This window comes from Dromaius novaehollandiae, chromosome 17, assembly GCF_036370855.1.
Source record: "Dromaius novaehollandiae isolate bDroNov1 chromosome 17, bDroNov1.hap1, whole genome shotgun sequence".
NCBI lineage: Eukaryota > Metazoa > Chordata > Aves > Casuariiformes > Dromaiidae > Dromaius > Dromaius novaehollandiae.
The window spans coordinates 17968189-17995520 of NC_088114.1; the positions used below are offsets into that span (position 1 = coordinate 17968189).

A 27332-nucleotide genomic window follows, 5' to 3' on the forward strand; every position below is an offset into this window, starting at 1 on the left:
ACAAAATGTGAGGGGAGCATAATTACTGGGTAATCCACAGTTTTTCTTATGTAAGGATTTTTAAATAATTTGTTTAGCCTAAAAAATGAATGCTGAGAAGGGATACAGTGGCTCTTTATGAATCTCCAGGGAGCAAACACAAAAGTAAACACATCTCCCTTAAGAGCAGGGGTGATGGTGCTGTAAGAGCAAATGAGTATCTGGTGGCCATGAAAAGTCTGGACTGAAACAGGAGAAACCAGAGCTTCCGAAGGCCAGAGGCTTTGGATCATCCTTACAGAGCAGCCTTCCTGTAAGGTAGTTGCCACCTACTGCTGAGTACAAAACCTGAAGGCCCAACAAGTCCTTTCTAGACCTGTCTTACTGTTTGAGGCAAAGTCACTGAGCTGCTAGTTGGCCTTTTATGAAAGAATATGGGATACCTGGTGTGGAATATCTGGCTGCAGCCCAAGAAGTTTCGTTTAGCTATTGGCTGTATTCAGTAAGAGCACATTTAAAATCTGCACATGTTCAGGGCAGAGGCTGGCAGCATGCTGTTCTGGATCATCCTGCTCTGGTCCCTCAGATCATCTCCCCACAGGTGCTTGCTGTTGTGCCCTTCACAATCTACGGTGCAATCCTTGAGTGCTCCTGCACCTTGCACAGTGAGAAATGGCAAAAATCTACTTGTCTTAGGCACTTTCCTGACCGTGTTACCATCCAGTAACCTTTAATATGCTTCCCTCTTGTAACCCAAACAGATAGCCAAACTCAGGTTTTGCAGGTAGCTTCCATTACAAGGAAAAGCTGATGGTAGCGATAGATTTTTTTTTTTTTTTAAGAGACTACACCAAGTCCTGATTCTGTAAGAACAGTGGGATCATGAAACATGGGTAGTTTCCTTTCTCAGGACTCCAGCCCGTCTCCTGTTCAAAAGCAACTCTCTTGATCCTTTCTCATTTTGCTTCTTTTGCCATCTTTCACCTCATCGTGATGTTTTATGTCTTTTACTCTCTGGTTTCTTTTTTTAACCAATGCGTGAGCACACTGCTGCACTCAAACCTGTCTCTGATCATTGTTTTTACACTGAGCTCATCTTTGTGCAGGGGCTTCCATTAATTCTGCTGCTGTCAGACAAGCAGTTATTTCATCATTCATTTAATCAAAATGGCAGGTGGTGAGGGCATTAAGGTCAGCACAGTTGTGTGGCTACCCCGATCAAAATGCACTGCACGAGAAGCACCCAGTCTGTCAGTCATCCTGATAGGACCCAAAACATGGATTCTCTGAATGACTCCCCCCTTGAAAAGTAGAGGGTAGATGATTAATTTTAAAATAATGAGTTTTTTATTACTTACATATCATTTTTGCAGAACATTTTCAAACAGTCTTGTTTTAATATTTTTTTTTCTTGTAATATCCCTGTGTTAAAGCAGGATGTACTATTACTGACGCTTCGCGAAAGGTAAACTAGCACAAGGAAGTTGTCTTGTCCAAGGCTGCACATCGAGATTATTATCACAGGACTAACCAAATACAAAGCTCTGGGGTCTCTGAGAACCTCAAGTTCAGTGGAACAGCTACGGCATTTTTGAGCAAATACTGAAAATGGCTTTGGGGACTATGTTTCCAGGTGGTAGCGCAGCAGTCTGAGCATGGCTCAGCATGGACGTGTGAGCTAGCTGATGCATGAGAACCCAGCCTCATCCCGCAGATCAGCTGAAGATTTAGTATGCCCATTTGTGAAATGAAGTACAGCACTAGATTATAGGACTTGTATTGAGCGTGATAATTCTGCTTGGTTTTGTGAGCACAGAGCTGTCCTCTGTAGATGATGAATGACACCTTGTTTGTGCAAGGCATTTCTATGCCTGCAAGTAAAAGCAGAGGACATCAATACCGAATGTGTACTAGCAGCTCAGTGTAGGCAGAATCATAGGATATGTCAGCTTATATTATTTTCTTACACCTAAAATACTGATAACCCGTATTGTTTGCCTACTGTGTTAAAAATAGGTAAAATGTTCATAGTATTTTCTACTGAATGTCTGCTGTTTGGAAAACTTAACTGACACAACCTTAAGCTGTGTTGTGTGTTAAGTTACTACCACAATGCCGCCTGATAAATGCCTTTAATAATAAAGCACATATATTTTTCCTAATGAGCAGCTTTTTATAGGCCCTTCCTCCTGAAGTTAAGTAGTTGTTATTATTATCCTATTATTACAAATGAGAAACACAGGGCAAAGAGAGGCTAATGATTTGCTCAGAGGAGCTGCTTTAAGTATTGCTAGAGATGGACTTCCAAGAATTATTTTAGCTGATAATTCTTTATCACATAAAAATACGCCAGTACCTCACTCAGGACTGTGCCCACTGCGATAAGCAGTTGCAGGGAGGAGAGAGTTCCCACCCACAGGAACTTGCACCGCTAAAACTCTCCAAAATTGAGCAACTCCTTCGTTCCATGTGCCAGGCAAATGTCCCACCAGCCTTTCGGTGGCATTCCTGCCCCAATGCAGAAGCAACCCTATACAGAGAACAAACTCGGAAATACCTTGGGCCATCCCTGGTGTCTTGCATTAGTGACCAAGATAAAAAAATACCTGAAGATGAGACTCTGTGCTAAGAATATACTTAGAAAGGGTTAACTGGAGAGTAAGAGAAAATTGAAAAACTACTTAATTATTGTAGGCTCTATCAGGTTTAATAGTTTAATGATAACACCTCTGCTTTTATAACTGTCAAGAACATGCTGCTGAAGGCTTATAGCTTCCATTAATCCTTAATAAGCTAAAATAGAAAACATTAAGATAAAATGTAAAAAAGGAAAATGTGGCGTTGGGGTGAAAAATTGCAAAGGCCAGGGCTTCATTGTTCGATCATTATTACTGTAAATGCATTTAGCCACATAGAAAATATAATGACCAATTTGCACAACTTTGCAGTTTAATACTATGGTTATGTCTTTATTTAGATTACCTTGACATTTTCCTGTGGTCATTTCATAACTCTTATGTTTTATTTATATCTGTATATCTAAAAATGTGCTTAGAAGTGACAGTCTGTCGGGGTTTCCTTTGCTCTCAGACCTGCGTATAAACAGCATGTGGCCAGGCTGCTCTCTTCAGGCTTTCCATGATTTCCTTCTGAAAAAGAAGAGGGAACAGCAGGTGTGCCTGGCCCTGTTTGCACGCGGGGAAGGTCACTTGGCCCAGTAACAGCTGAGATTACTGTGCGAGTAGGAGAAAAGCAGCTATCATCTGCAACCATAAAGCAAACCACGTAGCTATTTTAAACAGCCCCCAGACTGCCACTGGGGCCTTTCAGGCCGAATTTGAGAAAATGCAGGAACTTTGAAAAACTTAGATCTGGTCAAGAAACAGAATGCTATATTGTAGCTTTCAGGACAGACCTACAAAAAAAACCAGACTGACCTCAAATAGTTGCATTCTTGGGGTAGTGCCAGCATTTCAATCCTCCTCTTGGTGCTTTTTACATTGCTTGAAATTAAAAGGCAGCTTTTGTGTCTTATCACTAGCCAAGTCAGGAGTGACCTTACCACAGAAACAGAGTCAAGGAGATTATTAGTATATATCTGTCAAAACACTGACAGTGCTACCGGAACCAGGGCACTCTTCCCAGGCTTTGACTTGTGACATCTGATAATCTTCATAGTTACATTCTGCACCAAGCAACTTCCACCCATCCATGAATCGTCTCAGAAGAAAAATCCTTTTTAATACAAGCTTTCTTTTTGAAAAGTTCTTGTCTGGAGAAATTCTCCACTTATGATCTGTTCCAAAACCCACTTATCCAATAATTTCAGAAGACTTTGGATCAAACTTTGAAAGAGTAATTTGCGGTAGACCTCAGCAGCCTATAGGCTGTTTTTAATGCTCTGCCTTACCTATGCAGTAGGGGCCAGGAGTTAGCGTATGCTGTTGGGACTTGAAAACTGTGGTAAGTGAAAGGCAGTTTTTCTTGTAGATTTGCATTAAGGTTTCAGATTTGACTTTACTGTGGGGAAGTGTTAAAGGTCCATTGCACGCTGCACACAGATGAACAACTGCACTTTTTTGTTGACTTGCTTAAATTCTATTCATTTGCCAGATTTAATCTGCAGAAGTAACACATACAAAAATAATTATGTAACTCAGTTATACATATATAGTTAATATCTCTAGCCCTTTGGTCAGAAGCCCCCATAGCTTTAGGAAATCAAGCACACAATACACAGCTGATCAGGTAACAAAAATAAATAAATAAGTAAAAGAGGAACAGATATGCAGAACGGCTCAGTGGCACATTCTAAGCTCACTGGATCACTTGGAGTCTCTCCACCGCTTCTTTGGAAGAAGGTTGGCAAAGAAGGGGAAATAAACAGATGCCTTTCCAGAGGATCACGTTTCAATCGCCAAATATTACCCTCCCCTAAACAATCTTAGCAAACTTTGAATCTGGTATACTTACTATAGTTTCGTCCTGCTAACTGTTTTGCACAGCATGTTGGTGCTGAGGGTCCAGTCTGAGAGCCAGGCTTGTGTATGTGACGTTTGAGAAATAAAAACAGCAAGTGCCTAATTCATTTGCAACAATTAATAATTCAAATGATATGACAAAAGAATGGTTAAAATTGCAGGTTCACAAACAACTCGTCAGGACATTTAAAGTGCAAATCGACAGTACTGTTCCGAATGTGAAAAGCCACAGAACCCATCCCTGCCGTGTCCTCTCTAGAGGGAAAACGTCAGCACGTTAATAGCTAAATGTTGAATGTAACAGTGTCGTGAGGGAGAATAAAGCGCTTTCCTGGTGAAGCTGACACAAGCCCTTCAGGGGTTTAGCCCACTCCACGTTGTTTCCTCCCGCGGTGTGTAAAATGCAGGATCGTGGGCATTCCTAATGCTATTACGTACAAGTAGGCAACGGGAAGTGGAAATGCTCCGGGATAGTATTTCCCCGAGGGTTGGACTGGGGGATTGGGAGCTGGAACCTGGTTACATTCTCATTCCCAGTTAGCCACATGAGCGTGGGCATGACACCATTTCTATTTTAGACTATTTTAACAACTAACCTGAGATTCTAAATTTAGAAGTTCCCTATAGTCAGTGAAGAAAACTGAGATACCTTAGATGAGATACCTAAATTAGATGCTTAGAGGGTACAAATCCCCTGCTCCGTCAGTCTTTCATCCAAAAGGTGATTAAAGCAGGTTGCAGAACGTCTGATTCCTACGGTTTTAGTGTGTTATAAGCTTGACTAATGTAATCTGGTCTTAAGCTCAGTTGCGCCTGTATTGACAAGAATTATAGTTGCTCTGCAGTGTCAAACTGGTCATATACAGTAATCTCCTTAAACAGCAAAGAGAAACCAACGCTTAAGAAACCGGTGAGTGGAATTGTAGAGACTCCTGATTATAACAGGCCCTAGTTGTCCTCGTGGGAAGCACTTCCCTGTGTCTCTTCCATTAAAAGGATGTGGGAGACTCATTTTGCTTTTGGACTCCAACTCCCTTTTCATATGCAGGCCTTTAGAAATGCACATTCGTGACTTTGTTATACTGGTTTTGTCTTGCTGGGAGAAAGCACACTTGGAAATAGTCTGGGTGTCCTCAGTACGGACGAACCATCAGAAACTTCTTAGTTTTGAGTTGCATACCAGCTCTCTCTGTCATCTGGAACACATCTTTCACCTTGCATGTGTCATTTTATTTAGCTGCAAAATTAAGTTAATAAGATCTACCTCACAAAAAAGGTGACCAGGTTAGCTAGTTAGCTTAACTAGCTGGTTATCTTTCAAAGGAAAAATACAATTGCATTGTAAGTAGCGGCTTTTTACCATCACAAGATAACATTGTGGATAAAAGTCATGTCCAAAATATATTTTAAAAGTTACCTTTCGTGTTTTTTGTGGGATCATGTAACTATAGATTTCCTTCCTATCTACTGAGTGGTCTTTTACTGCTTAAAAGAAAAACAGTGCTACAGCGGGAAGCAGTATAGTGAACACTTCTCCCTGGCTTTGGGCTCGTCTCCACAGCAAAGTTTTATTTTATACAATTAAAATGTAATTATACAATTGAAACCTGGCAGGGACTAAAAGTGGTATTTTGGGTTTAGTTTAAATCCTTTCCCAAACATTAAGTAAAAACGCCTGTTTTATATGGCAGTGAGCATCTCTCCGCAGCTATTGTAGCATAACCATGGCAATTTAAATTCAGCCCGTAGCTTTTATTCCTGTACCTGCTCCGTGTAGACAGGCCCTGAGCTCCAGAGGGGAGGTCAGAGTTCTGCGGTGCCTCTGCTCCGGGACGTGTTAGCGTTTAACGAGGTGGCTACCTTCGCTCGTCTCCTCTGCTCGTCTCCCCTGCGCGCTGCCGGGCTCGTTCCCTCCTCGCAGGTAGGCCGCGCGCAGTCCAACTCGGGGCAGTTCGCAGAAGCACGTCGCCGTCCTCAGCGGGGGGGCAGCAGCCCGAACCTTGTTATGTTGAATGCATTTCAAGCAGTGTTGTTCAAGCAACCTTTTGAAAAAAAAAAAAAGAGGATATACTAACCTACCTCATCCGTCTGGCAGATGGGGGCCTGGTTTTGTGCGGCGCTGGGGGGACATACTGCAGTGGCACAAGCATGGGGCGTCAGGCAGTGGCTCTGCCCCCGCACGCCGGCCACTCGTGGCTCGCCTGCCGCCCCGGCCTCCACGGTGCTGCCCGGCGTGCCTGGTGTGCCGGGGCGCGGAGAGAGCCAAGGGGGACCCGCGTCACGGGCGGCAGATCCGACATTGCGCGGTGGCACCAGCTGGGCCTCGGCAGATCCCGCAGGGCCTCGGCGGCGCTGACAAGCCCTCGTGGGCACCGGCAGCGCCTTGGGGACGCTGACAGACTCTCAGGGGCACTGGAAGGGCCTCGGTGTCACCGGCAGGGCTTTCAGGTCACCAGCAGACCCTCGGGGTCAGCGATGGGGTCAGGGTCACCGGCAGGGCCACGGGCCACCGAGGTGCTCGCTGTGCCCGGCACAGCCTTGCGTCCCCAGCAGACTCCCGGTGTCACGGCAGGAGCCTCGGGCGCCACCGCCCCCGACAAGCTGCGGCGGCTGCAGCGGGGCCCGGGACGCTCGTAGGGGCGGGGCCAAGATGAGGACACGCCCTCTCCGGCTCCGGGGGCGGGGCGTCCGCGGCGCTCGGTCCCGCCCCCTCCCGCACTTCCGCTCGGCAGCGGAAGGGCCCCTTGGCGGCGGAAGTGGGGCGCCGGGCTGAGCCGAGGTGGCGGCCGGTAACGGAGGTGGCGGGCACGGGTGCGCGGCTGGGGCGCGGGCAGGGCGCCGAGGTGAGGGCAGGGCCCGGAGCGGCGGCTGCTCAGGTCGTGAAAGAGGGTGGCTGGGGTGTGCGGGCCGGTATGTGGGGTGTCAGGGCCTGGGGCCGGTGTCAGCGGCTGCAGGGGGTGGTGGGGCTGTGTGTGGGGTGTCAGTGGCTGCAGGGGGTGGTGGGGCTGTGTGTGAGGGGTGTCAGTGGCTGCAGGGGGTGGTGGGGCTGTGTGTGAGGGGTGTCAGTGGCTGCAGGGGGTGGTGGGGCTGTGTGTGGGGTGTCAGTGGCTGCAGGGGGTGGTGGGGCTGTGTGTGAGGGGTGTCAGTGGCTGCAGGGGGTGGTGGGGCTGTGTGTGAGGGGTGTCAGTGGCTGCAGGGGGTGGTGGGGCTGTGTGTGAGGGGTGTCAGTGGCTGCAGGGGGTGGTGGGGCTGTGTGTGAGGGGTGTCAGTGGCTGCAGGGGGTGGTGGGGCTGTGTGTGAGGGGTGTCAGTGGCTGCAGGGGGTGGTGGGGCTGTGTGTGAGGGGTGTCAGTGGCTGCAGGGGGTGGTGGGGCTGTGTGTGAGGGGTGTCAGTGGCTGCAGGGGGTGGTGGGGCTTGTGTGTGAGTGGTGTCAGTGGCTGCAGGGGGTGGTGGGGCTGTGTGTGAGGGGTGTCAGTGGCTGCAGGGTGGGGGGCTGTGTGTGAGGGGTGTCAGTGGCTGCAGGGGGTGGTGGGGCTGTGTGTGAGGGGTGTCAGTGGCTGCGGGGGGTGGTGGGGCTGTGTGTGAGGGGTGTCAGTGGCTGCGGGGGGTGGTGGGGCTGTGTGTGTGGGGTGTCAGGGCCTGGGGCCGGTGTCAGTGGCTGTAGGGAGTGGTGGGGCTGTATGTGAGGGGTGTCAGTGGCTGCAGGGGGTGGTGGGGCTGTGTGTGAGGGGTGTCAGTGGCTGCAGGGGGTGGTGGGGCTGTGTGTGAGGGGTGTCAGTGGCTGCAGGGGGTGGTGGGGCTGTGTGTGAGGGGTGTCAGTGGCTGCAGGGGGTGGTGGGGCTGTGTGTGAGGGGTGTCAGTGGCTGCAGGGGGTGGTGGGGCTGTGTGTGTGGGGTGTCAGTGGCTGCGGGGGGGGGGGCTGTGAGTGTGGGGTGTCAGGACTGGCAGCGTGCGCGTCACTCTGGCTTTCCCCCTGGTTCTGCCCCTGTGTGTGGCGTGGGAAATCCGGCGGAGGCAGCGCTTTTGATGCGCTGAATATAAGTTTCTTGGGGAAAAGTTTGATAAGTTTATCCTTTGCCTGTGCTGGCCGTGTCTGAAACTCTCAGGCTGTCAGAATTAACTATGTCCTCACAGTTTAGACCGAAGCTCGTGGGTAAAAGCATACGATAGCAATCTTGACTAAGTCTCTGTTGTGGCTGTTCCGTACTCAGGTTTCTTCCTCTCTCCACCTGAATAAGCATTGCGTCTGGGGCTGTCTCTTCCGAGATGTTTTGGACTTGAAATGGAGATTTGGGTGCTTACCAGATTTGAAATAAGACAGAAGCTATTTTTTTGTCCTTCTTACAAATACATGCTTGTACGTGGAGTTTTCAAAATGACGCTAGAAATTATAAGAGCAAAATTAGTTATATGATGAGACATGAAAAACAGGCTAGTTTGTTCTGCTCGTAAGAGTGTTTTTCCAAATGAATTATTTATTGTTAAAATCTTGAAAGTGCTCTTGTCAGTATTTTAATTTTTAAATTTGCCAGGAAAGACGCAATTATTTAGAATTGTTGAAGCTGTGCAGCATGTTGGTGTTGCTCTAGTGTAAATTTTTTTTTTTTAATTTTCATGAAAAATTGAACTAAAACCTTAGATGGTGTGGGTTTTTTTTTTTTTTTCCTTAAGAATGCAGGACCAAAAATCTGGAACTGAAAATCGTAGACTTTTTCACTGGCTGTCTAAACCTTGTCCCTGCTCTTGAATCTTCATTGTTCAGCTTTAGAAACACTTCTCTCGATTTATATGTGATTCTGCCCAGGCAATGTGAGTGCAATTTAATACGCATGTAAGGACACTTGCGATCTTAGATCTTAACAAGAACATAACTTATAGTAACATTTCACATAAATCATAACAGCACTATAAAATTCCTGACAAATTAAAAGCTCTGCTAAACTTGCAATTTTCATTTTTATTAATATTTGAGGGGGGTTTTGACAGTGCACATAATAGTGTATGTTCTTTTGAATTACATTTACGATTAATTTCAGAAAGTTAAGTGAAATATTGCTGAGCCTATAAATGCTGGTGAAGACTAGAGGATGATTTTGTGAACTTTCTTCTGGAACACGTGTGGGAAATTGGCAGGGGAAAGGAAAGTTGCATTTCATAGCCCACCCTATGTTTTATTTTTAATGTACGTTATCAGAATAAGTAGTGAGTGAATCTATGACGTAAGAATCAAAAATATTCTTTTAATAGTATGCTGGCAGGATGTCTTTTTTTGCCTCTCCAGCTTGTAGTGTCAGGAGACAGGCTGCAAAAACAGAGTTCAGCACCAAAACAGTGAGTTCTGGTTCAATAATCAGAGGTAAATATTAAGCTCCCATGTTAAACAGTGTCCCAAAATGCTTTCTGTCGCCCCTGAAGATGTCTGCGGTGTCTCAGTAAGGATCAGGAATGAGACTATAGCACCACAATACAAGTGTCTTCTGAGCCATGCGCAGCTTGCTCTTGGGTGTTCCTTGAAGGCTTGGCATTCGGGTGGTGTTTAGATTGTCTTTGCATAAATCTGTTTCCAGCCGCGGTGTTTGTGTGTTATAGTAAGGCTGTAACCTGTTGTGTTATGCTCTCGGTCTTATAATGCTGCTTTTGTTTTTGTGTTTGCTATGGACAGGAATAAGTCATCACGATGCCAGCCTTACCACTGGATGAACTCCAGCTTACGGAAAAGGATCCGAAGACAGGGAAGCTGAGGACTTTACCAGCCCTGGTGAGCTGTGTTTTTCTTGAAAGCCAAACAAGACCCTCAACCAACAGTTGTTTTACTTTGAGACTTGGGCAAAACTAGCCCTGGGCCCAGGATATAGTGAGATTTGAACGGCCTCGCTGGCAATGAAATTGTTTTCTTCTTGTGTCAGTGCATTCAGATAGTTCTGACCTTTTTTCTGATGTGTCAATGAAAACTTACTGTGTTCAAAATCTATAGCAAAATGTGTTCTAGAACTTCTTATCCTTCCAAGGAACAGCCTGACCAGCAACGTAAACTTTGCTGTAGCGGAGAGAACGCTTTCTGAGCTTTTGCAAGCTCTGTGTGGAAGTTTAGCTCTGAGCTATAGCCCTGGGATCAGTGTGTCCGCTTACTGCACCTGTAACCTCCTGCCCTGTGGAGCCACAGGGTGAAATCAGAAATCGGTGCCTTGTGTGCTTGCGTTGCTATGCCTGCCTGTGATATTACATAAGAGCATTCAAAACTGTGCACAGAATAAAATCCACAGTGATCCCTTTTTTCCCAGAAACAAGAAGGCATGGACCAAACTTTCTCCCTGGCATGTTGCAGAAGTGGGATCTGCTGTTAATGCCACCTGCCATGAGGAGGTTCCCCTGGGCAGATGGGTGGGCTGAGGCAGAGCTGGAAGCTGCTGCTGGCTGCTCAGCGTGATTCTCTTTCTAAGACGGGGGTATCTGAGCCAGCTGTGTTCCCTTCTCTTGGGAAGGACAGTAAAATGTTTCTTCTCTGGATTTGGTGGTCCAGAATGTTGTTCAAGAACCAGCTTGGAGGAGAAAGAGAGCACGGGAAGCATTTCAGAGGCATGGCATTAAGCTGTTGCTGTTTGTTTTGAAAGTGTGCGAGGATCGCTTTGCAAGGCTTTCAGTTAATAGAATGCAAGGAGCAACATGTGCTCAATTATGAAGGTATCTGAAAATATTACTGAAAATTATGAATGATACAAACCCACTGATCTGCCGCCTTTAGATATTAGAAAGTGGGAAGTTGTCAGGGAGCTGAAAGACAAATGTAAAATGTTTTAAAGTGTAATTTTGTATCGGTTTCCTAAAATTCTGTAGGCAGGGCAAATTGTAAATGTGGATTCCTGTTGCTTGGTCCATGTTTCTAATACAGTGTTTTGGCTTTCTGCAGTGTCCAGAAATAAAAGCAGATCGGTCTTTTGTGCTATATAGACCACCACCTGTTGTCAGAGACCCTGCCTTAGTGGAAGAATTCTTGGAGCGAGCAAAATTCATTGCAAATGATCTGGACTGGCTTCTGGCTTTGCCTCATGACAAATTTTGGTGCCAGGTAATACTGTTTTGTGGGTACTGAAGGAAAAATAATAGTATAGGTGCTTGTAAAAGCCACGAACTTTAAATTGTGTTTTTGATAAAGACTCTCATATGCCCACTATGTCATTTGTCAGGCATTTTCATTTTGATTACTGCTTTGACTGCAAAGAATGTAATATTTCCCTATAGTTTTCTGGTTGTGGATTTCTAAAAGAGTTTTCTTGGATTTGATGGACATGTGAATCATTTTAGCATCTTTGAATGTTTTGGTTTGCTTCTAAATTTAACTGCGATGCCTTTGCAACTCGCACTTTATAAGACTGCTGCTCGCTCTTACAGTGCCTGCTGCCACCTGTGAATGTGTGGCGTTCCCTTCTCTCCATTTTTTTCTCTTTTGTTGTATAAGGTGATATTTGATGAGACACTTCAGAAATGTCTGGATTCCTATCTGTGCTATGCCCCTCGCAAGTTTGATGCATTGTTGGATTTCCATCCAGAAGTGAATGACATGCAGAAATGTCTTCATCGGAGTGTCTTTCTAACCTTCCTCAGGATGTCCACTCACAAGGAATCCAAGGTAAATATTTCTTTGTCTTGCAAGCGCTCTGGGCTGTATGGCTTAGAAAAATAGGCAAGAGGAGAAATTAATCCTGTTTCTTGTTTGCATGTCCTAGATGCGTTCTTCTCGCTGCCTGTTTTTGGCAGTCTGTTTCTCTGTATGGAGATGATAACCACTCAGCTCTGAAGTATGTGAAATATGTAATGATTTCTTGGGAAGGGAGATCCAGGCAAACCACTAGATAATAACAGGGTAGCGACATGTGGCACTACGATAGAATAGAATAAGAGGAAAAAAGAGTAAGGTGGCCTTCGTATGGCTGCATGGAGCATGAAAGGCTGTTCAAGCCACCAGTAGTCAAGTGTTTACTCCCTCATTCTGCCTCTGTCTGTGCCATGCAGTGTCGCACAGCCTGTGCTAATACTGGTCTCTCCTTGAACTTTCTCCAAGTTTTGGACGCACAATGAAATTGCTCTAAATTACTGTTTTCTTGGCATCATAATTAAAAGACATACTCATGCGTAATTGCGTGAGTGCAACTCCCATGAGCAGCTATGGAATTTTCACAAGGCCCTTTGGGCCAGATGAGGCAACTTGTGTTTCAGCAATTTACTCCCTTGATATCCTCCTTGGTTTATTATATGCTATTTAGTGATTGTACTGATTTTTCTTCATTATCATGATGGTGACATTTAAGACATTTTGAGGAGAGGTCTTGGAGTGGGAATTGGAGGACTAGGGAAGGAACAAGTGAAAGGAATGCTGGAGCCTGCAGTTGGCATCCCTTCAGCAAAAATACTCGACACTTCTGTGGTGCCTTTCATTCCAGGATCTGATTAAACCTTACTACTCCAGTGAGGCAGACAAGCATTTGAAACAATTTTATAGTTGAGTAACTTGAAAAGAATGAATAGTCTGTTGTTGTGCAGGCGGTCAGCAGGAGTTCTAGAAAATGAACCTAGCCAGCCTAAAGCCCTGTCCCTCTGCTTTAGTAGGTAGAACATGCTTACCGTGCATCTACTACCTTGCACTGTGATTAAAAACTTTTGCCCTCAGAGGCAAATCAGTCTTCTAAAAATCACTGGCACCAGAATTGCATTTTACCTTGCCTGCTTCTCCATGTCGGAGATAATAGATTTTTTGTCACCAAGAATATTAAAAGACATTCCTTGAATGTTACAAGTCATGTGTTTGGGTGCAGTGTTTGAGCAGTCAAGGTATAAAGCTGCGGTTCAGAAATCTTGGGTTTTCTTCCTATTTCTTTCACCAATGCAGTCATCGTTGGTGCCTTGATTCTACCTTATCAGGCTACCAATAACTTCAGGCTGTGAGTTCATGTGTATTTTTTTGGTGTCAATGCCAGTTAAGCTGTTCCTGCTCCTGAGCAGACCCCTTATTGTGTGAGCCCAGCTGTTTATTTGCCAACGTAGCGAGCCAGATTTGGGAACTGAAACAACTCTAAATAGCCTTTTATTTTAACTGTTAGGTCAATCAGTTCAATTCAGAGTGCAGCCCAGCTGCGTAAGCAGCGGTGCCAGTCCAATGGGGTGGATGGTGTAGTGGCAGTGGCTAGCAGCTGGGAACGTAGGGATAGAGAGGGGTCTGCAGGAGCTGGTGTAGGGACAGTTGCTGCCTTTTATGAAGCAGCACCCTTAATACAGCTTTGAGAGATGTTTTTAAAAATGTCAATTTAATGTTGCAGTTCCTGCAGAGTAAGATATGGATTATCCTTTAAATTATTATTTTATTATTAAATACTATTAAATACTAGATTTGATGTAAATTATTAAATGATTTTTTTCTTTGTAGGATCATTTTATCACTCCCTCTGTCTTTGGAGAAATTATTTACAACAACTTCCTGTTTGACATCCCTAAGATTCTGGATCTCTGTGTCCTTTTTGGAAAAGGAAATGGTCCCCTGCTCCAGAAGATGATTGGTTAGTTAAAGCAAAGGAACAGCTTGTTGTGTTTAGTCTTTTGCTTACTTGTGAAATGGCAGGCAGTGAGTGGGGCTTTATACTGAGGCTACTGGTCTGAAAACAAGCTGCTCAACACCAGCTAGCATCTGTAATTTCTTGATAAGATTTTTTTTTTCCCCTCCTTGTGATCTTCCTTTATGTCAAGGAATATATTGTGGCCTGCTGTTTAGCTGTCCTGAGCTGCATTGGGGTTAGGCATGACCCGGGGTTCAGTCATGCCTCAGCAGTTATTTCCCAAACCAACTAAAAGTGCTCTCAGTCACTGTAAGCCATGAGGGCTCTGTAATATCCAGGTAGAGAGGGGAAGGGGCAAAGAACTTTACTTCTGGGCAAGGAGGGAGGAAGGTTAGAAGATGGGGCACAGTCCAACTGCTGATACGAGTGTTCTTGTTCCCAGAGCTGGGAGCTTAGTGAAATCTGCCGCAGGAATTAGTTACTGGTCTGTGAATTGGGAGAACGTGAGCCTTCAACGCAGACATTGATTTATATAGTGCCTTCAAAACCGCAGCATACTTCAGAGCACTGCTCAAGTGGTGTGTGTCCCTAGATATCTCTGTATCCACGTAGACAATCTTAGCAGCAAGTGCCTATTAAGCAACAGCTTGGACAGCCTTGGACATTAGAACCTGCGTAATGAAGAGAGGGCATATTTGTTTAGATTCTGTATTTATCCTGTGCTCTCTTCACAAGGGAGCTACCTGTGGTTTTTAACATCCAAGTACAGATGGAAGAGTACCTAACCTTGGATTAAGTGAGCTGCTCTTCCTAAATTCTAACCCAGTCAGTCTGCAGTTCATATAATGAAACTTCTTCCTTCCTTTGGTAGTTATTTTTGTCTCCTTTCCAAGTTGACTAACATGAGAAGCACTAGAGATCATGTGACACAGCCTATCTGTACAAGATTTTTGCCAAATTTCCAGACCGAGAAAAGCTTAGATAAGCTGTTGAATTTTTGAATGCTGATCACTTTGTCCTTTTTCAGTAACTTGCACTATAAATTTGCCTGCTAAGCCTCAGAGGTAGGAAGAATGTGTAACCAAGATGAATACTTCTCTTTCAGATGTGAAGTTAAATTATCTGTGTCTTAAAATATTCTGAAGAAGACCTAAGTGTATGAAACCTCGTTTGAATTATACATACCCTTTTAAGTGCAACACACTAATGCTGCGTGCAAGTGACCAATGATTTGTTTACCTGATTATACGTGTTATGTTGTCACAGTCATGGCATGAGCAATTCTGGTGTGTAATTCATAACTTCATAAACTTTAGGCTTTTCTCAAGGAATAAATTTTTCTGAGACAGTCTCGTAATTCTTACCCGTGCTCTGTCCTTGCTGGGGAACTCTGTTAATTTTCATAGTCTGAACAGTAATTCACAGGAAAAGAGGCAGCCTCTCTAATACTTGACCAGGATTTATGATACACCATTACTCAGTAGCGTATTTTGTAATGATAATGAAGTCCTAGTAATGTAATAGTAGGTATTACTAAAGCCTCATTACCTTTAAGAAATATTCTACAGAACATTTTCTAGTGCTTGCTGGACTGTTATCAGTAATTAAAAGTCAACTCCAGTTGTCAAACAAAGGAACTGGGAATGTTTAGTATTTACTTTATTCATTGATTCCGCCTCTGGGGCGTGAATCATCTAACATCTCGTTTGCTCTGCTCTGATAAGCATATTCTCATTACTAGTCCTCCAGTTGCACTGAATTGTTGATGGGCGAGCTTTCTAGGAGGAGGCACTGTGCATGCGTTGGGCAGAGATTCATTACTTAAGTCCTAAAATGTTAGTAACGCTATCTGGAGAGGGGGGTTGTTGGTAATGCAAGTACATCTTCCAGTGCAAATTTGCCTGTTAACATGAATGTCCGAAATCATGGGAAATGGTCTCTTTCTCCCTCTCTTCTCAGAAAATATCTTCACTCAGCAACCGAGTTACTTCAGTGACCTAGATGAAACTCTGCCCACTGTCCTCCAGGTAATGCTGTTCTGCTTAGCCCGGGGCTCACATTTCATCTAGGTTACAGTGTGGGGTAGTTTAGAGGGAGGAAAGGGGCAAATGTGATCAGAGGCAGGCAGAATGTATTTGTTATTGCTTATTTTATCTATCTCATGCTAATATGGGTCAGGCAGTTTTTGAACCTTTCTCTAAAACTATTGCTGATGACTGATTCTTGTTACCTTCCTTCTGCTTCTGACATTGCCTTTGCATTAGTCTTGAGGAATTTTTGTTATGCAGTTCGAATACAAAGTAACTATTCTTCATGTCTGGTCCTGTGCAGGGGAGGCATTGAAACTTAAAACAACATAATAGAGACTGTGAGAAATAGCTAAGGCTTGACATAGTAGAATGTGTGAGTTCTAACACTGCAGGTCCTTAGGAGTAAATGAAAATTGGAAGGGATGCATTGTTGCCATACAAATGATATCAGCACCTCTCTATTTCTAAGCTTTCATTTCTATGAGCAGTTCAAATCTTCCCCAGACTCAATAAGCAGGATTCACATTTAACCTGAAGGTAAATCAAGATGCCTTGACATCTTTGTACCATGAAAACGTCACGTTTATGTCCTCAAAAACCTCACCTGTACCCAAAAATAAACAAAGCCAAAAAATACTTTTTACCCCAAGACACACTTAATGTCAGTTGGCTTTTTGAAAGTTCACATTCTTTTTTCTTTGCATGTGTTAAGAAACTGCTAGAGCTAAATATAAGAGGTGATATCATATAGTAATAATATTCATATATTATTCTAGGATGCAAGACTAAACTTTGAAATGAATTACTGGGGGAGGGCAGCAAAGATGCTGTTTGTTTGTGATATACCGTGTCAGAGCAGCTTCTCTACAGGCCTTTGGTTTCTTTACAGTGTATTTTGTTAACCATTGCAGAGAGATACCAGTATATCTCAAGAGTGTGCTTGTAGTAGCTCAGAGAAGGCACATTGTCACTGATCCATAAAAGTACGTGTTTACCCCATTACTGAAAGGAGTTGATACTGGTGCAGGTTAGGAGCTTACATGCACTGTGGAAGAGTAATATTAACCCAAAGTACTTAATGTCAATACTTTTAGCCACCCATCCACATGGCTGTGGAGTAAGGCTTGGCTAATCTCCTAAGATGCAAATGTAGAGGAGCTGCTTTTAAGTTGGTCCTACGTTGGTTAAGTTGATCCTAAGTTGGCTAGTAGTCCTGAACCTAATTCTGTCAGCCTCCCCCTAGACTTTTCAATTATATCCAAGAGCCACAAAATCTGTCCTGCTAACCTCAGAGGAGAGGGCAGGAAGAGCTTTGGGAGCAGCTCATAAGCAGTAGGTGATGTTAACTTCCCAACTGTCCCATTGCTCCCTTGCAAAGAGGGCTAGTCGGATCCTAGGTAGCCTCGTCAGTGTTGGTAGAATTTGCTGATTTTCTCACATAGCTAAGGATTGGCATTAGCCTGCAGTCCCTGTCTCGGCACCACCACCCTATGCAGCACTTGAATTGCTTGCAAGTCACGTGCAGTTCCAGAAGCCTGGTGTGGCCCTTCCTGCCGTAGCCTGCAGGAAGCCTGCAGCTTTCAGCCTACACGACTCTGTGTTGTGTGGGAATAGCTGCATCTCTCTCCAGCTGAACCAAGTGATCATAGCATAGAATACTCTTATATTGCTATACTACAGGATAAAGCATGTTCCACTGCTTTCCTCTCTCGTAACGCTTCTGCTCTGTTGATCTAGGTATTCAACAATATCTTGCACAAATGTGGCTTGCAGTGTGAGGGAGCCTCTGCTGAGCCCCAGAAACTGGAAGAAAGAGTAAATGTGACTCCTGGGAACATGCCTCTCCAGGTAGAACTGTTACTCAGTGCGCTAAACTGTTTGTAGGCTGAATAGCCTGTGGCACAGTAAGACCATGGAGAGTCATTCTGTCCCCAAATACTGATGTCTCATACAGCACATGGTTCCTTGTTATTGTTTCACTGTTCATCATGTGACTTGTTGATAAAACCTTTCCACCCTGAGTTTGTTGTTTTGCTCTTGTGCATTTCAGTCATATCCACTGTGTTGTGGGTTTTTTTTTTTTTTTTTTAGAGCTTTGTAATTTTTTTCCCCCACTCAGTTGGTAAGTAATGTAACAGAACCTCTTACAGAAGTCTTAAAATAACCCTGGAAGTGATCAGAGTTGATATTTTCTTCAGAACTGTCTGTTCAACAGCAGTGGACTTTACCTTCAAGTAATTAAGAGGTTTTATTGTGGTAGCTGCTGTACAAGTGCATATTGAAAGACAAGCCCCATCTCAGCGAGCATACGGTCTTCTACAGAATCTTAGTCATAAGGACTGTATGTGGGAATTGTTACAGCTACCCTGGAAACGCATCTTACACTGAAATGGACCACAGAAATCATCCCTTTAATTCCTGTACTACTGCTGCACAGTGCTTCCAGCTAGATTGGCAAGAGTATTATACATGGAAGATTTATGGAGGGCAAACGCTACTATCCAAAGCAGGATCTGATGAGAGTTCTCTTTATTTAATAGAATCTTTAATGAGAGTGAGCAGTTGGGATTGCATTATAGATCTGTAAAGCACAGATGCTGTCGCTGTCTGCCTCTGTACCCAATCACACACAGTGTGCATGTGATTGATTGCAGACTTTCTTCCTGCAGTTAAGAAAAAGGCTTAGTCTCTGTTAGAGTGCGTTATACTGTGTTGCCAGGAAAGCTTGTGTGGCTTTTTTTCCTCTCAGTAATTGCTCTTTCTCCCTCAGGAGCTGAAGGATATTGTGCTGTACTTGTGTGACACTTGCACGACACTCTGGGCGTTTCTTGATGTCTTCCCATTGGCTTGCCAGACCTTCCAAAAACGTGACTTTTGCTACAGGTACCTCTCAGACTGCAGACAGAGCTTGTCTTGGTGAAGTGGAAATACCAAGTGTGCTGCTCTGTCCTGTCCCCGCGCCTTCATCGTTGAAAGAATTGGCAGATTAAGCATAACTAAAGACTGTTAGGTTCACGCTGATGGGAGTACGTAGACTGCCAGTAAATCAAATAAATTATTGTAAGGATACCTAGAGTGGGCTGTCAGCTAATTCCCTTGTCTAGCTGGGCCACAGTGGCAATGAGTCAGGAGCCGAGATGGTCACAAGGCCCAGGCAGGAGTGTGTTTCCACAGAGGCTGCAAGTCCTTGAGTGGCACTTACCCGGTTTGCTCCAGGTGTTTTAAGCCCTCACCTCATCTTGTACAGTCTTGCCCTAACAGCCTCCATTAAGGATAAACTGAAATGTTAATTTTGTCCTTATTCCCCCGTTTGCTTGTTGCTATGAATGAGCACTCGTTGAATGAGCCTCTGTTTCCAATCGTGTTGCAAACCTCTGAAGTCTTATAAACTCTGAGTGGTTTATGGGCCACAGGTTGAATAATACTGCTCTAGGATGTGCAGGTTTCTGTCCTCTTTGGATGTTGTTGTCAAGTTGGTTATTGGAAGAAGAGCAGATTGGCAGAGCACTGGTGGCTGTTTGGATTGGCAAGCCACGCTGCTTGCATGCTTGGTTACTCAGAGAAGGAAGGCCTTTGCTTTTAATTCTGTTGTTGATGTCAGAGATGTGCTAAAAAAAGTCCTGATCTTTGTGCGGTGGGACAGCAGCAACATTTTCATTACTTCTCAATATGGACTAATCACTGGGTATTTGGAGTGTGGGGAGGAAAAACTGATTTACATGTCATCTTTTTGGCACCTCTGTGAGCCTGAATCAGTCTGTTGGCACTTGCTAATCTCTCTCCCTAAATGAAAGTATGAACCAGCTTCTGCTATGTTGCCTCAAGGACACCCATTTAGCATGTTTGGCTCTTATATGAGACATGCACATAATGTTCCTAATGGAGCCTCTGCTTCTCAGTTCAGTAGGCTTGGCTTTTGGGCAAAGCGCTGTAAACCATTAGTTACAGCATCTAGCTGCTCATGAAGCAGGACCTGCTGTTATTGCATGAGGGCAAGTTTCTCCACGTCTCCTGGTGCTTTGTCCCTGAACGGAAAGGGTCTGTGTGAGCTGTCTGGCACGTAGAATGTGAAGCTGGACCAAACTAACTTTTTTGTTTGTTCGTTTCTCCCTGCCCCAGTCCTATTGAAACATCCTCTTAAGCTTTTGCATATTGAATACCTCCATCTAAATGCTCATGTAGAGCAGAGACAAATAGCAAGACTTCGCTGGAAATCATATCCTGTTTCATATCTGATTTTTTAGTACAGCAAGATAGAGCTTTGGGGATTTTGGGGTGGGAAGGGGGTGTCTTGTGATAGACTCGAGTCTATCATCTCTTTGCAGGCTGCAGATTTGTTTGGGATGTTTCTCAGTTGGGCAGATCATTCTTCTGTTCAGTAGCATGATGCTTTTTAAATGCATTTCTTTGGCTACAACTTCAAAGATACCTTGATGGTTTCCTTAGAGCGCTGCTCTTTGCCTATCACATATTTGCTTGCTTGTGTTTCAGGGGAAAAATAACAAAACAGGGTAATACTAATGAGGACTGCTAGTGAGGAGAATTTAATGAAATTAACCATATGACTTACTTTTTAGCAAGTGATTTTTGAAACCTAAGTTGAGAGTTACTGTTTTGTTGTCCTTTCTTACAGATTAGCTTCGTTTTATGAATTGGCAATTCCTGAGCTGGAATCTGCAATTAAGAAGAGGCATTGTGAGGATAACAGGTGAAAATGTCTGAGAAGGCTTGCCTTTTCAATGAGGATCTCCCAGGGCTTGTTAAAAGAGCACTTTGTGCTGCTTTGCCCACCTCTGCAGTCCTTCTACCTTTTTAGGCTGCTTCAAAGATCTCTGAAGCTTTCTAATTCCTTTCTAATTAGCTTTTCTAATTCCAAAAGAACTTTCTTGGGCAGTGGGGTGACTAATGATTTCTTTTACTGCTCCCTAAGAAGAGATTTGATGGGAGATGTATCTTAATCGTAACAGAGTGCAAAAAGATCAATGATATCTCTATGTGAGCCTGGTCTCATGGCATTTTAAAGTACAGACTATGCTGATACAGATGAGATATCATTTGTCTAGCTGTCAGGTCAACTGGTGGCTGAGAGCAACTTTGTTTAGAGCATGGGTTTTGCTTAATCCATGATTATGAAATGGCTGTAATCTCTGGTCCTTGCAGCAAAGAAACAATTCAGCTAATGAAATTCCTCCTGTAGAGGGATTTCTCTGCAGAAAGGTGTGTGTTAGAGAATCAGATTTCCTATGCGGATACTAACAGGGGTTTTGTTTGTTTTCAACTCTGAAGTGTTTTTGCTGATTTGTGGAGGAGAATTTCCCATTCCAGGAAGAAGGTGATGGAAGCTTTTCACATCGTTATAAACCAAATCTGTCTACAGCCCATCTTAGAAAGCAGGTATTGGCACTTGAGCTCTTGAGTGGTGGTAGCCAATTACTTGATTGCCATCAAGGAGAAAATTATTCCTTGGCTTCCAGACTTACTAGAGGAAATGAACAGTTACTGCTATTTGTTTTGGGGTCATGTCCAAAGACTTTGGCAGAGATCAGAAGTCTGTTGTCCTGGATAGCAGGGAAGAAACTATGTTTGATCCAGAATTGATTTGGTGAGCTGTGTGTTGACCCTGCCAAAGCAGGATAAGGTCATGGTCCAGTGAGCATGCTAACCTCACTTTATGCCCATATTGCAGCTTTTAATGCTGTGTGGAAACCTTTGCTGAGACACCTTAATAAAAATGATGCATCATTAAAGATCATTGAAAACAGTGTTTTTTAACTGTAGGTACTGGTGCCTTAGCCCAGTTCTTCCCCCCCTCCTATTTTGAAAATTGGTTTGCTAATAAGAAATACTTCTTATCTATAATTTGCGAGTAATCTCAAAATGAAGGCAAGTATAATTATCCTTGCTTTGTAAGTGGAGAAATTGAGAAGTGAAGTGACTCAAAACCATGCTGCATATTGAGGGCAGAGCCAAGAACCTGGGTCTTGATCGCAAGGCCAGTGCTCTGTCGTCCTGGGCTATCTTTGCTCCTGTATTCAGTATGGATTTTGTAGATTGCTGGTCTCTGTGGCTCCTGTTCTGCTAGAATAATTTTCATGGTTTGATATGAGTAGAGTTGTCCAAGAAGACGAAGAAGGTCTGTTGGTTAAATTGCTTATGGATTTGCTGGATTGACTTGCTCTGTGACTTTGGTTAAACCACCTAATCTGTCTGTGCTACAATTCTAATTCTTAAAGTGGTAACAGTAGCCTTGCCATACCTGAGTGTTGGCTCTCTGCACTTGCTGGAATATTGAAAATAAAAATGAAGCAAAGACTGTAACCTTTTCAGATTCCACAGTATTCAGGACTACATATATATATTTCAGAGAGATAAAAAGAACAGTAAAGGACGGGTCCAGAAACTCATTCTCAGTTTGGTGGGAGCTGAGGTTACTGTGAAAGTGATGCTTCCAACTTCTAGGGAAATGCCTTTTCTTAGTACTGATCCACTGCAGAGGGCGTTCTGTCCTGCCTCAGCCCTGTGGCTTGATGCATCAGCAGCAAGGGGAAGTTTAGGTGTTGGAATGGTTGCAGTAGGAGTTTGCTTGGCATATATTCTTGCATAGGTGAGCATATACTTTCTGGGAGGTTCAGTGGTATAATCCCAAGACATATAATACTGTGCAATTACAAAAGCTCTACATATCCTTTTCTGCTTACTGCAAGTCTGAGACGTCAAACTATGGTTTATAAAGTCTGTCAAAAGTTTTAGAATCCTAATTATGATAAGGCTTCAGATCTAGCTCACTGAAATATTTGCTGAAGCCATAAAAGCTTGTTTCCATTTGACTGTTTGTTCCTATGGAAGCCAAGAAGTGGCCCGAAATCTGATTTCAGATGGGATTTTCCCATGATGTATGAGCGTTACTAGTTTGGCCAGTGAGGCAGAATGTAGAGATTCTGTGATGTGTTATGCTCATCACTGAATTTTTCACTCTGTTGTGCCAATGTTTTTTTGCAGTTGTGAGAATATTCAGCCTTTTATTGAGGAATTTCTACAGATCTTCACTTCAGTGCTTCAGGAAAGGAGGTGAGTCTGGCTGAATGAGACCCAAGGGGAGGGTCAGCTTGCCTTCCTCTTTCATTCTTTACAGCAGAATTGCCCAAGACATTATTATGAGGCATTATAATGCATTTGGGAGTTATAAATCATTCTAACTAGTTGGGAAAAACTGCTGGGAGAAGATTTCAGATTGTAGTACAGACTTTATTGTAAAAGTGAGGAGGGTGTTGCGTGATGTTGGAAAATGTTGTATTCACTGTTTTTAATCCGGGCTTGCAAAGTGGAGGTTAGTGATTTAGCTATTACAGCTAGTTTGACAAATTCGGCCATTATTACTAATCTCTGCTTTTCAACTGGGGTGACCAGACCACAAAGATACTGAGTGCCAACACTGAAGATGGAAAGCGAACAAGTGACAGAGCTGGGAATCAGATCTTATGTTCCTGACGCTGCTGTCCTTCTGATCATGTTCAAAGCATAAACCATATTTTCTCTTTAACAGGGCACTGGGTGGTGGATCATAGTATCATAAGGAGTGTTAAAACTGGCTGTGAGGGGTTGGTGGGGAGTGCTGCAGTATAGCAGGAGTAAAATCGGACATGGCAGTGTGTGCTGGAGTTCAGTATTGGGTGTAAGAGGTTGTGTATGTTCCTACCTGGGCAATGTGAAGGTCACATTGCATAGTAGCAATGGCAGCATGTGACAGCTCTGCAGGTGATTTACTCCTGAATTCAACTGATTAAGCTTGCTCCTGCATTTTCAGATTTCTCCGTGACTATGACGAACTGTTTCCTGTTGAAGATGATGTCAGTCTGCTTCAGCAAGCATCCTCCACATTGTATCCTTTGCTGTCAAGAGGTGTGCACCTCAGTGTTTTGCAAATCTAGCTGCTCTTAGATTCCTTCACTCCCGTGGCACTTCCTCCGCTACAGCCTCTGGTTAATACTGGCAGGAAGCAATGGAAAGCTTTCTTTTAGGAAAAAAAGGGGGGGGGCAGGGGATGTTGGTGTAGGCATGGGCTTGGGAGTCACTGAAAACACGGAGCTACTTCATGGTGCAGTCTGAGTTTGTCCATCTCTAGAACATGAGAAATATCCTTAATGCTGTCTCTTAGAGATGAGACCAGGACAGCCTATATCCTCCAAGCAGTGGAAAGTGCATGGGAAGGAGAAGACAGGAAAAAAGCACAAGCTGTTAAAGATCCAACACCACTAGCAGCATCTAATGCAGCATCAGCAAAGGTGGAGAACAATTCTGAGGATCTGGAAGAGCTTGGGGCTGCGTATGCATCGGAGGATGAGGTGAGTAGTATGGATGTATGGATAACTGTATGGATAGGACTGGGTTCTGCTCTCTCTGTCCTTACATCATTTGTTTGTGAAGAATGGATTGGTTTGCTTGGCTTTTGGGCTGGTGTGAAATATAGTCTCCCTTCTTGCCTTTGCTAAGTTTCAGTGCAGGCCCCTGTGCCCCATGGAATGAGAAACAAGCTACATCCTAATACACAGAATGGTTGAGGTTGGAAGGGACCTCTGGAGATCATCTAGTCCAACCCCCCGCTCAAACATGGTCCCCCAGAGCTCAGTGCTCAGGACCGTGTCCAGGTGGCTTTTGAATAGCTCCAGGAAAAGAGACTCCACAGCCTCTCTAGGCAACCTGTCCCAGTGCTCTGTCACCCTCCCAGTAAAGAAGATTTTCCTCATGTTCAGGTGGAACTTCCTGTGCTTCGGTTTCTGCCCGTTGCCTCTTGTCCTATTGCTGGGCACCACTGAAAAGAGTCTGGCCCCATCCTCTCCACACCCTCCCTTCAGACACTTAGACACACTGATAAGATCCCCCCTCCCTGCCCACCTTCTCTTCTCCAGGCTGAACAGGCCCAGCTCTCTCAGCCTTTCCTCCTAGGAGAGATGCTCCAGTCCCTCCATCATCTTAGGAGCCCTTTGCTGGACTTGCCCCAGTAGCTCCATGTCTCTCTCTTATTGGGGAGCCCAGAACTGGACGCAGTATTCCTGATGAGGCCTCACCAGGACTGAGTAGAGGGGGACGATCGCCTCCCTTGACCTCCTGGCAATGCTGTTCCTAATGCAGCCCAGGATACCATGTGCCTTCTTGGCCAGAAGGGCACACTGCTGGCTCATGGTCACCTTGGTGTCCACCAGGACTCCCAGGTCCTTCTCTGCAGAGCTGCTTTCCAGCAGGTCAGTCCCCAGGCTGTGCTGGTGCCTGGGGTTATTCCTCCCTAGGTGCAGGACCCTGCCCTTGCCTTTGTGGAACTTCAGGAGGTTCCTCTCTGCCCATCTCTCCAGCCTGTCGAGGTCCCTGTGAAGGGCAGCACAGCCCTCTGGGGTATCAGCCACTCCTGCCAGTTTTGTATCATCAGCAAACTTGCTGAGGGTGCCCTCCGTCCCTTCATCCAGGTCACTGATGAGCAAGCTGAACAATATTGGACCCAGTACTGACCCCTGGGGACACTGCTAGCTACAGGCCTCCTGCTATGCTTTGTGCCAGTGGTCCTGGCTTTATCATTGAGCAAAGTGCTTCTAACTCCCTTTGGCTTACGTTTCCTATTGCTGTGGTTTGTTCAGTTACTGCATTTCATCCCTGCAGTGTGAAGGTGTGTGATATTTCTTAAATACACAGTCCATGCATTATTTGAGGAAGGGGTTCTCCAGAATATCCCAGCTGACTCAGGAACAGACATAAGTAGGTGTGCACCCAACTCTGTGTCATAAACGTTGCACAGTATAAACAGCTTAGCTGATTTCTCTTGTGACTTTAATCTCTGACTTCTCTGTGTTAAATCCTGATAACCCAGACTGCTCCTTTCCCTCTTGCATTGTGTGTACCTGCCTTCTCTCAGCTGCTGTCTCTTTCCAGTAATGCTACCAGTTCTCTTTGGTGTGTGTATATAGTGTGCCAGTGCAGCGGCTGCACCCACTGCCAAGGTGTCAGGAGTGGAGCTGGACTCCCTGATCTCTCAAGTGAAAGACCTGCTGCCAGACCTTGGCGAAGGCTTCATCCTGGCCTGCCTGGAAGAGTATGGTTACAACACGGAGCAAGTAATCAACAACATCCTAGAAGATAAGCTGGTGCCATCCTTGGATAAGCTGGAGCGAACAATGCAAAGGTGTGGGTCAGGATATCTAGCACTGCTTTGATGCCTTTTGATTTTTGTTTGTGGCTTATCATTTAACATCCTTCCTGTTGAAGGTTAGAAACCTGTAGAGCTCTAAGAAGTAGCACGTGCATTTTCTTGGGGTCGATAGCTGCCATGAGAGCTTCCCATTGCCATCTGTCACTAACTTGCTGCTCTCATTCTGTCCCTGCAGAGAATGGGAACGCTCAGTGTTCAGTGTTTCGATAACAGCAGAGGCTGGGTCATATTTTGTAACGGAGACAAAAATACTTGCCCATTAAACACTCAGACCCATTAAAATTCCATCGTGGGGGACACTGGCTTAGTCTGGGTGGAGCAATAAAATATTGTTGCCTCCAAAAGTTATTTTGCAGCAGAGGATGGGGTCATAGATGTTAACGTCCCAGCTGTCCTGTAGGAAAGGGCATTTCAAAGGGACTAATTCAACTGGAATTCAACCTGCAGGGCAAAATAGGGTATTTGAAGGGCTTCTGTTTTGGGCTGAAGGGCTTCAGTTGAAGTCACGTTGGGGAGCGATTGGAATGGCAATTCAGATCCACTTTTATCTACCCTTTGACAAAGTTGCCAGGCTTTTGCTTGCTTCTGCGTTGTATATGGAGTGTAGGAATTGTAGCTGGCAGTGGAATTGAGTTGTTTTAGTTGTCCGCAGCTGCTAGCATGTGCTTGTAGTACAGCAGCAGTTTCTGACCGAGTGTCAGGATGTGAATGTGCTGTTTGCTCACATTTCATGGGAGACTGGGCAGACTGTCTCATTGTTGCATTAAAAAGGAAAGCATCTTTATCAGAAAAGCAATGTTGTAAAAAATCTTGGTTTGCAACAGTCTTAATGCTCTCAGTCAAATCTGCTGACTTTGGCACGAATGATGTGAAATGTGCTTTTGGAAGATGCTTTTTTGTTTTGATTTTTGGTTGTTTTTTTTCCTCTGCTAGTACTGCAGAGGCAGCAGTTACAGAATATAGGGCTGGATTTTTTTCTTGCCTCTCTCATCTTGAAACAAAAGTGTCAGTTGAGTAGCAAATGCAGAATTTTGATTACTGCTGATTTTAGAAGTGAGCACAACAGCATTTTCAGATGCCCAGCTGAGCTAACAGCACCGGC

The 27332-nt window shown here is 44.5% G+C and overlaps 1 protein-coding gene and 1 long non-coding RNA gene across 8 annotated transcripts in view; one reads left to right on the forward strand and one right to left on the reverse strand.

The window, feature by feature from the left end:
* Positions 1-2920: 2920 nt before the first annotated feature.
* Positions 2921-7089, reverse strand: LOC135330225 (uncharacterized). Its single transcript, XR_010392104.1, has 2 exons — positions 6594-7089; positions 2921-6502 (listed from the first exon to the last, which is right to left on the reverse strand). It is a non-coding gene; the product is annotated as an uncharacterized LOC135330225 (long non-coding RNA).
* Positions 7090-7158: 69 nt separating this feature from the next.
* Positions 7159-27332, forward strand: part of ASCC2 (activating signal cointegrator 1 complex subunit 2) — a 30091-nt gene continuing 9917 nt past the window's right edge. For 2 of the 7 annotated variants that reach the window (XM_026108118.2, XM_026108124.2), the window contains exons 1-14: positions 7159-7303; positions 10123-10218; positions 11368-11526; positions 11917-12087; positions 13879-14008; positions 15965-16032; positions 17773-17883; positions 18806-18918; positions 20669-20743; positions 21322-21429; positions 23035-23103; positions 23840-23914; positions 24191-24377; positions 25989-26203. In XM_026108118.2, coding sequence (XP_025963903.2) covers positions 10138-10218; positions 11368-11526; positions 11917-12087; positions 13879-14008; positions 15965-16032; positions 17773-17883; positions 18806-18918; positions 20669-20743; positions 21322-21429; positions 23035-23103; positions 23840-23914; positions 24191-24377; positions 25989-26203 — 1562 coding nt within the window. In that variant the 5' untranslated portion in view covers positions 7159-7303; positions 10123-10137. Of the gene's footprint in view, positions 7304-8576; positions 8818-10122; positions 10219-11367; positions 11527-11916; positions 12088-13878; positions 14009-15964; positions 16033-17772; positions 17884-18805; positions 18919-20668; positions 20744-21321; positions 21430-23034; positions 23104-23839; positions 23915-24190; positions 24378-25988; positions 26204-27332 lie in introns of those variants that run through there. The other 5 variants (XM_026108119.2, XM_026108120.2, XM_026108123.2 and 2 more) reach the window with 5 other exon arrangements.